Source organism: Mandrillus leucophaeus, unplaced genomic scaffold (genome assembly GCF_000951045.1).
Source record: "Mandrillus leucophaeus isolate KB7577 unplaced genomic scaffold, Mleu.le_1.0 Scaffold18, whole genome shotgun sequence".
NCBI lineage: Eukaryota > Metazoa > Chordata > Mammalia > Primates > Cercopithecidae > Mandrillus > Mandrillus leucophaeus.
The window spans coordinates 6,849,324-6,858,691 of NW_012101809.1; the positions used below are offsets into that span (position 1 = coordinate 6,849,324).

Below are 9,368 nucleotides of genomic sequence, written 5' to 3' on the forward strand. Positions count from 1 at the left end.
CACACTCTGAAACAACTATGATTATTTTAGGAACTGATGGAATACATGGTAAAAAAAAAAGTAAAGTTCATTCCCAATTATACATATTTTCACTTTTGAAATGAGAAACCCATTTCTATGAAAAGCAATTTAGATATGCCCAACTTTCTTGGGGTTAGTTTAAATGATTATTTAGCCTTCAATATATTTTTTTAAAAAGACTGAAATAATCAAGTCCTTAAAATTCAAGACAGATGATGACAATTTAGGAACTCATAAAGATGTTTATGGCAGACTGTCTGCATTTCATTCGTGAACATGGATCAAGGTATACCATAAATGCAAAAATTGTTGTTTGAGAGACTGGCTACTCTAGCTGGGTTAAAAGATTGACTTTATTATTGTTTTTAATCTGTACATTGGGACAGAGAGGATAAAACAGAGAGTAAATCAGAGAGAGACAGAGAGATAGACAAAGAAATAAGTGAGTAGAGAGTGAACCATGTGGGCTGGCTGTTAATGGGGTGGTAATTCACATCCAGCTTATGGGTGCCAGTGTAAGTCATGCTTGAGAAATGATTGGATAGATTTAAAGAGGGTCTGTCATTATTCCTTATTATTTCATTCATGTATTCATTTAACATGTATATAGTATCAGTTATATGCCGGGTTTTCTGTTAACTACTAAGAATAGAAGAATTAATAGTATAGTGTTTGACCTAAAAATAATACTCCCAGTTTAGGCTGGGCATGGTGGCTTACACCTGTAATCCCAGCACTTTGGGAGGCGAAGTGGGAGGATTGCTTGCAGTCAGGAGGTTGAGACCAGCCTGGGCAATAAAAGAAGACACCACCTCTACAAAAATAAATTTTTTGAAAAAAATTAGCCAGGTCCAGTGGTACACACCTGTAGTTCTAGGTGTTTGGGAGGCTGAGGTGGAAGAATCACTTGAGCTGAAGAGTTCAAGGCTGCAGTGAGCTATGATCATGCTGATGCACTCCAGCCTGAGCAACAGAGCGAGACCCTTGTCTCTTTAAAAAAACAAAAAACATGGCCGGGCGCAATGGCTCATGCCTGTAATGCCAGCATTTTGGGAGACTGAGGTGGGTGGATCACGAGGCCAGGAGATCGAGACCATCCTGCCTAACACAGTGAAACCCCTTCTTTACTAAAAGTACAAAAACATAGCCAGGCTTCATGGCATGTGCCTGTAGTCCCAGCTACTCAGGAGGCTGAAGCAGGAGAATGGCTTGAACCCAGGAGGTGGAGGTTGCAGCGAGCCGAGATCATGCCACTGTACTCTGGCCTGGCAACAGAGCGAGACTCCGTCTCAAAAAAAAAAAAAAAAAAAAAGAAAAAGAAAAAGAAACAAACAAAAAACCTTCACAGAAATATTATTTACCATTATATATATATAATATATATATATATTATGTGTATATATTAGGATTTGCGTGTGTGTGTGTATATACACACACACATACTGTGAGGAGCATTGTAAGAGAGATATATTTGTGTTATATTTGTTATTAAGGGGTTATTCAATGATAAGACATACATGATCTCTGAACTCCCAGAGTTTATAATCTTGAGCTGAGATATTCAAGATCAGTTAAGGAGTCAGTAGTCAGCACTATGATAGGAGAAGGCCTGGGTATTATAGGAACATACAGAAGGGAATTTTAATCCTAAATTATGGAAATAGAGTAGAATTAAGAATCAGCCAGAGCAAAACTGATCATAGAGGATGAAGAAACTAAGGCTGTCTTAGGGAAGAAGGGATGCTGAGAAAAGCTTCTCAGAGGAGATGGTCCTTGGGCTATGCCCCCTGGTTAAATCAAGGGGCAGACAGGTCCTTGATAATATCAAGAAAGGAAAGGAAACAAGCACTCAGAATTGCTCAAGTCTCCTCCACTAGTTGCATGTCTTTAAAGCACTGCAGGTTCTGTTTCCACAAGGGGCCAGACCTTCCTCTTACCGTTGGATGAAAGATGGGGCAGTGTTGCTCAGAACATCTCAGACTCTCAGTGGTCATCCCTAAAAGCCCCTTAAAGTGGCACTGGGGAGGGAAAATGATCCTAACATATGTTTTTAACAAATAGAAAATTGCTGTTTGTAAGGTTTGATCTGAAAGACAAACCCCCTCCCTTTCCTTCGGGTCCACCAGCCTTACTCAATTTGTGTCAGAACCTCCAAGGGCTGAATGGATTTTGCTGTAAATTGAACCTCAGGTTCCATTCTGAGTACTTGAAACGTGACACTCCATCCACTAAGCCCTCCTACTTGGGTTGTTTGTCGAATCTAATGTGTTGAAATATATCTGCAGCTCTAGGTGCTGTCTCCGCCCAAGTCTGGAAATGCAGTTTTGATCAAATCTCATAATAATATGAGGAGATGTTGAAGATTAAAAAGCTATTGATAATCCACACTGCCACAAAGCAAGATACAGAGAAAAATTTAATAACCTGACAAATGGTTACGGAAGAGTTTAGCTTTATTTTCAGCTGTCTTTTCTGTGTACTTGTTTCCAACACAGGGTGAGTTTTGATGAGGGCCACTCTTGGGACAAGTATGGTTTCACTTCGGTTCCTCTCTTTGTTGACGGGGCTCTGGTGGAGGCAGGAATGGAGACCCACATCATGACGTGAGTACTTCTTTTGCTGTGGTAGGAAGAAGACCAGAGACACTGGTTCTACTTTCATTGAGGGCTTGGATTTTTCCCAGGGAACCCTACACCAAAGTGGTCTAATCACTGGGCCAAAATTTCCTCATCTATAAAATGGAAATACTTATTTTTGTACCTACAAACTCAAAAAGCTACTGCCAGGATTAGAGAGGCTAGGGTCCTAATTGAACAGTCAAGGTTTCTAATAGAATTTAAAGAATTATAGCAAATTCCCATTTATTTGAAACCCAATTAAACAGAAAACTTATGCCATTAGATGGGTTTTTTTTTTTTCTCTTTCTGAAACAGTCTAGTGGGAGATAAGGAGCAGGGGCAGGGATGGAGGGAGTAAAACAGTCAACTTATTAAAATCAGGAAATATTTTAAGATATGTCGCTTTCTCTCTCTTTCACACACACACACACACACACTCCACAGTTATTTCACTTCAGATTATTTCACTGTAAATTTTTTTTCTATATTCTTTTATAATAAGATTTAATCTTAGAAATTGATCACCTGTGTTTATGTGTGCACACGTTTACATGGTGAGTGGGTAACCGTAATCCTCCACCAACCAATACTGACCACCACCTCCCCCACTCCCAATTGCCTGGAGCACCTTACACCTTAGCTCTTCACTGGACAGAGTGGAGTCTTGGGCAAAATTAAGGGGTATTTGCTATAGTGTGGGGTTGGCACAGAAGGGCTCATAGCATGCATCTGTGCTGGTTCGGTGGAAGGGTGTATGACCTTCCTACTCGAAGGGACACTGCTCTTAATTTAACTTTTATGCACATAGATTTCTTTATAGTTTGAATTAGTCTTTTTCCAATGGTGATGGACTTGGAAGAAAAGCCAGTCTAGGAGCCACTAAGTGATCAGTTATAAAAAAAAATTCTTTATGATTATATTTATGCAATTTTGATCAAATCTCATAGTTTGGCCCCATTCTCTTCTGTGAGGCCTATTAGAACTCATTGCATCTTCTTTTGGGCATTACTTTGAACAATACCACGTGTATGCCAATCTCTGCATGACCTGATATTCCCTAGCAAGTTTAAGGCCGCAGCTTAAGTTCTGTGTTTATCTAATCTTAAATGGTAATAATTTTTTTCTCGGCTTCAGATGGAGTTTAGCTGGTCACATGGATGTGAGGGAGATTGACCTCAGAGCCAAACCATTTACTGAAAAGACGAGATAGCACTTCTGTTTTCCTTTCCTCCTGGCCAAGACTCCCTAAGAGCTTGGCAGGGCTTCTGTGCCTGTTTTATCTTGCTTATCAAGGTCTTAGAGAATAGAGCATAATTATTTTCTTATAGAGGATCTGGGGGAAGCAGAGGTATTTGTGTTTTTATGAAATTATGATGGATCTTGGAAGCATTCCTCAAAACAAGTATAAACAATTCAAGTTACCTATTTTAACATTTTGTTAAATTCAGAGTTTCTTTTGTATGGAAACAACAAAGATTTTGTCAGGACTCTTCAGATAGCTGGACAAGCCCTGGAAGGGTTGCCAAGAGGTGATTTCTGTCTGTATTCTAAATTTGAAAATGGTATTGAAACCAACTGACCTACCAGGGTTGCCCATTCGTGGAATGGCAATGGCAAAGATTGAAACAGGAGTTTTTAAAAATTATGTATTTCTGTAGGAACTGTGAAGACAGGGAGTCCATTTGGGGACAAGAATGCTTAGCTTTGCCATTGAATTGAAAACTTATTAATAAAGTAGGTCATTCGAACGCTGTATCCTTCCTCTTACTGTTAACCCTGATTCTCTCTTTAGCTCAGTGTGGTCAGGGAGAAAAAACAGCCACTCTAAGGTTCTGTTGCTTTCTCTTATCCATTGATTTGGAGAGTTTATATATTTAACAGTTAGAGAGTTTCTAATATATATCAGACCTTGTTAGATCTTAGGAGATTTTACAAAGGCAAATGAAATTCTTTGTCTGCAAGGAGCTCTCAGGCTAAAGTGGTGACAGTAGGTGGGGATAAGTAATCATCATGGTACCCTAGTTATACAGCCAGGAGATAGCAGAGGAAAACGAAGACTTCACACACACAGTAGGTGACAATTGACTTGGTCTGGAAGTTTTCATAGCAGTTCACAAGTGAAAAGCCGTATAATAGACAATGAAATTTAAGTTCCAAGAAAGCATAGATTTTTAGTAGTTTTATTCACTAATATAAACTCAGTGCGGAAAGCAGGGATTGGCATGTAGTAGGAAGTCAGTAATCGTTGAATGAATGAATGATTTCAAGGCAAAGGAAAGAACACAAACAAAGGTAAGAACCATGAAAGAGGGTGGCTGGGTGTTTAGGGGGTAAGACTATGAAAGATTTTAGGTCACATTTGGGAATTTGACCTGTATCCAGAGTGACATTTTTGAAATTAAAAAATCTGATCAAATCACAAGATTTCTTAAAACCCATGGAGGCCTTTGCATTGCCTTTAGGATAGATTCTAAACTCATAGAATGGCCCAGAAGTATCTATATTGACCACCTGCTTGGGGCTTTTTCTCCAGCCTCCCTGACCTGGCCACCCTTTTCTGATACACTGGTGCCTTCCTGCCCCCAGGTTCTTTGTATCTGCCAGAATGAGCCTCGCCTCCCTATTTAAACAACTAAATTTCTAAGTATATATCTGATCTCAGCTTAAATATCAGTTCTCATAGCCTGCCAGATCAGGGTGGGTTCCCATGCTATATGTTATCTGGCCTGATTTATTTTTGCCTTCACAGCACTTTAGATAATACATATTAATACAAAGGGTATTAATTTTTGTATATCTTTTCCCCTCCGTCTTCATCTACCTTTAAGACAGACAGATGGATGCACACACATGTGCACATGTACACAGGCATCCCTGCAACTTCCCATGAGGGAGGATCTTTGTGTGTCTTGTTCTTTCAGTGCCATATATTTACCAGGCTTGTGCTAACATGGAGGATTTAACAGTATATATGTACTGGATAAATGAATTATTAAATGGAAGAATCAAGTGACTTCTAAAAATCTTACCTTTGTTGTGATTGTTGTGATTTTTCTGGCCCATGGCTCTGGCATGTTAGGACATTGATTATAGATCTCTAGAGATTCTGGAATGCTATAATCAGAATGCAGTAGTTGCACATCATGGGGGCTGGGGTTGGATAGGAATCAGAGCAGACTGCATGTGTGTGTAGAGGTGTCTGTATGGAGGTTATGATGCATTGGGGTGGAATGGCATGTGGGCACAAAAGGGCAGCTGGAGAATGAGGAGCTTACTGGGAACGATTCTGATTTCCTCCACTTTTCACAAGAATCTGCCCAGTTTCCACTTGTCCTGGAGGCCAGTGCTCCAGAAACATGGACACTTCTAACACTGTAGCTTTGCAGGAGGATTTACATGGGAGACAGTCCTCAGAGTGGAGGCCTGGGAATTGGTTACTTTTATTGCTCTTTCTTCTACTGTCTTTTCAAATGTTATTATTTCAGCATCCCCCCCCAGTAACTGTGATGGGAACCATCTAGTCTAGCCTAATTCAAAATGAAATGTGACCATTCTTATTACTTAAAGCTGAGGAAAGGGCTGATTGACAAGCTGGAGGGCCTATTGCAGCCTCAGGCAGTGGCTCTCCAGATGATGAGATGCCTGTGGCTGTTGCAGCACTTGGACCTCTTTTGTCCACTATTTCATGAAAGGCTGTTTGTCCCTTGATTAGCACTTTAAAGAGAGCTTTTCTTTAGCTTGACTCAGATGTGGAATCAGATAGAAAAACACTGCTTTCCTGCATCCTCAAAGCTATGTTTGAAATTCTTTCCTGATAAGAAATGTTTGAACCAATTGGCTATGATTTAGCTAAACTTTTACAGGGGCCAGAGAGAACCTGGCAGCTTCCTAGATAAAAAAAATCTTAGAAGGGAGAAGCACAGCTTCCCTGAAAGAGATCAGATACTTCTTACCATGAGTGAATGTCTAAAAAGCTTAAGGAGAGTTTAGTCTGATTTGGAGGAACCCAGTGAAGACCTTGCAGCCAACTTGTGACTATTCAGCATCTCTCTTTTTGTGTGTGTGTGTGCCAGGTATCACATTGAGCACTTTTTCAAACTTGATTGTATTGAAATCTCCCAACAACTCTGGAAGGTAGATAGGATTGGCATCATTGCCTAGATGAGGATGCTGAGGCTCAGCTCACATGTTCAGAAAGAGGCAAAATAAGAGCAAGAAATGGGAATTTCAAGCTCCAGGCTTGGAGGTAAAATTTGAAGGAAGGTACTATAATTCTCTAAGGTTTGTTCAGTCAAGGACTAACAAGGTGTGTGGGGAAAGAATGGCAGTATACCAGTTGTTTACTTAGTATGATGAGTGCCTGCTGTGCTGCCAGACTCCAAGTCACAGCAGACCTAGTTCTTGATGTTAATTCACAATCCATTTGAAAAAGTACGATAAATACATGAAATAATTAGGTAATGATTAAATGGTAAGGTATGGTATAAATTTGTTGTTGTTGTTGTTGTTGTTACTGTTTGTTTGTTTGTTTGAGGCAGGGTCTCACTCTGTCGCCCAGGTTGGAGTGCAGTGATGCAGTCATGGTTCACTGCAGCCTTGACCTCCCAGGCTCAGTGATCCTCCTACCTCAGCCTCCCAAGTAGCTGGGACTACAGGTGCATGCTACCATTCCTGGCAAATTTTTGTATTTTTTATAGAGGTGGGATTTTGCCATGTTGCCCAGGCTGGTCTTGAACTCCTGAGCTCAAGTGATCTGCCCACCTCAGCCTCCCAAATTGCTGCAATTACAGGCACATGCGCCAGTGCGCCTGGCCAGTATGGGAAGCATTTTAGTTGCCATTAGATATCAAAGATGTGATTGAAGACAGAGTGGGTATAAAGGGGTTCATGGCTATACAGAGAATAGGGAGCAAGGACATTCCTGATGGGTGGAACAGTGTGAGAAGACATGGAGTGGTAGGAATGTGCTGGACACTAGAGGAAAGTGAGAGGTGAAAAGGGCTAGAGATACCTTTGGCTAGGGTCAATTGCCTTGTTGATTCCTCTTATGAATCCAATTGTAATTTCCACCAGCAGGACTAATAGCCAAAATGAAGGGGAGAGAGATAATTTTGCTTAGAAAATTATGTGAACCCCAAAGCTGCAGAGGTTTTTTTTTTTTTAAATGAAGCCTTTTCCACTTAAAAAAACTGTGACCACATGCCTAGCAGGGATCATTCTTTTAAATACAGCCTTAGCACAATGCAGAGGCTCAGCCCTGAGCTTAAATGCATTGTTTAGCCTCTAGTAACTGCATCCGATAAAGTCGTTGAAAATGAACCAGAGCTGCTTCCATTGATCTGTTTTTCAATTCTCTGTTGTTTGCTGGAAGAGCCTGATTTCACTTTGCCCAAAGTAAGTCATTTGAGTAATCGGCAAATCCGGTGGAACTCCCAAGTCATCACCTCTCAGGCTGGCTGCTTGATTCATAACCTTCAGATTGTCACCAGGCTTGCCAGCAACTCAGAGGCACACTCTTGTTTGTGCCAATGAACACAAAAGCAGAATGCATGCCTGCAGAAAGGGTATTGGATGATGGTAGGGTATACTGGGGACTGGCAACAGCCTGGAAGGAAAAAGCTTATTTTGATCAACAGATTGCTGTGTGGGCTCAGGAGGAGGGATGGTATAGTGGCTGAGAGCATGGGCTTTGGAGATTCACTTTCCAGGGAAAATGCTCAGCTCGCTGTTTACCACCTATGTGATTTTAGTGCCTTGCTTCACTCCGCTCTGAGCTCCCATTTTCTCATGTGGTTGTGAGGATTAAATGAAAGAATAACCTCTATTGAAGAACATTGGAGATATTGATAATCTCCGTGATCTAATGATCAAGAAACAGGCCACTTGCAGGGAAGAACTTCGGCCAACTAGAGCAGGGGTAGGCAGACTTCTTCTGTAAAGGGCCACACGGTAAAGATTTTAGGCTTTGCTGGCCACAGGGCTTTTGTTGCAACTACTCAATCCTTCTACCCTAGTGGGTGAAAACAGCCTTAGACAGTATGGAGACGATTGGGCGTCAGTGTGTTCCAATAAAACTTTATGAACACTGAATCTTGAATTTCATATAATTTTCACACACATGTCATAAAATACAATTCTTCACTTGCTTTTCCCCCCGCCATTTAAAATGTAAAAACAACTCTCAGCTTGTAGGCCATTCAAAACATAGAGCTGGCCAGACATGGCCCATGGGTTGTAATTTGACCCTGAACAAGAATGCCCATGGGGTTTTATCAATTGTAAATATATTAAAAATATCATTTGAATTTTTGACACAGTTTTTACATACTTCCCCTATCTATAAATTGCTTCACCAATTGCATTTCCTAATGAAGTGTTGAAAATATATTTCTTTATGAAATGGCTTAGAAGTTTCCTAATTTTTTTTTTCACTTTTTTTAAAATTATACTTTAAGTTCTAGGGTACATGTGCACAATGTGCAGGTTTGTTACATATGTATACTTGTGCCATATTGGTGTGCTGCACCCATCAACTCGTCAGCACCCATCAACTCGTCATTTGCATCAGGTATAACTCCCAATGCCATCCTATTGAAATCTCCCAACAACTCTGGAAGGTAGATAGGATTGGCATTGAAATGTGACCATTCTTATTACTTAAAGCTGAGGAAAGGGCTGATTGACAAGCTGGAGGGCCTATTGCAGCCTCAGGCAGTGGCTCTCCAGATG

The 9,368-nt window shown here is 40.6% G+C and overlaps 1 protein-coding gene across 1 annotated transcript in view; it reads left to right on the forward strand.

Moving 5' to 3' along the window:
- SORCS3 (sortilin-related VPS10 domain containing receptor 3) overlaps positions 1–9,368 on the forward strand; it is a 618,532-nt gene that overhangs the window by 528,822 nt on the left and 80,342 nt on the right. Inside the window, exon 14 of the mRNA XM_011977522.1 lies at positions 2,517–2,624. Coding sequence (XP_011832912.1) covers positions 2,517–2,624 — 108 coding nt within the window. The remainder of the gene's footprint in view (positions 1–2,516; positions 2,625–9,368) is intronic.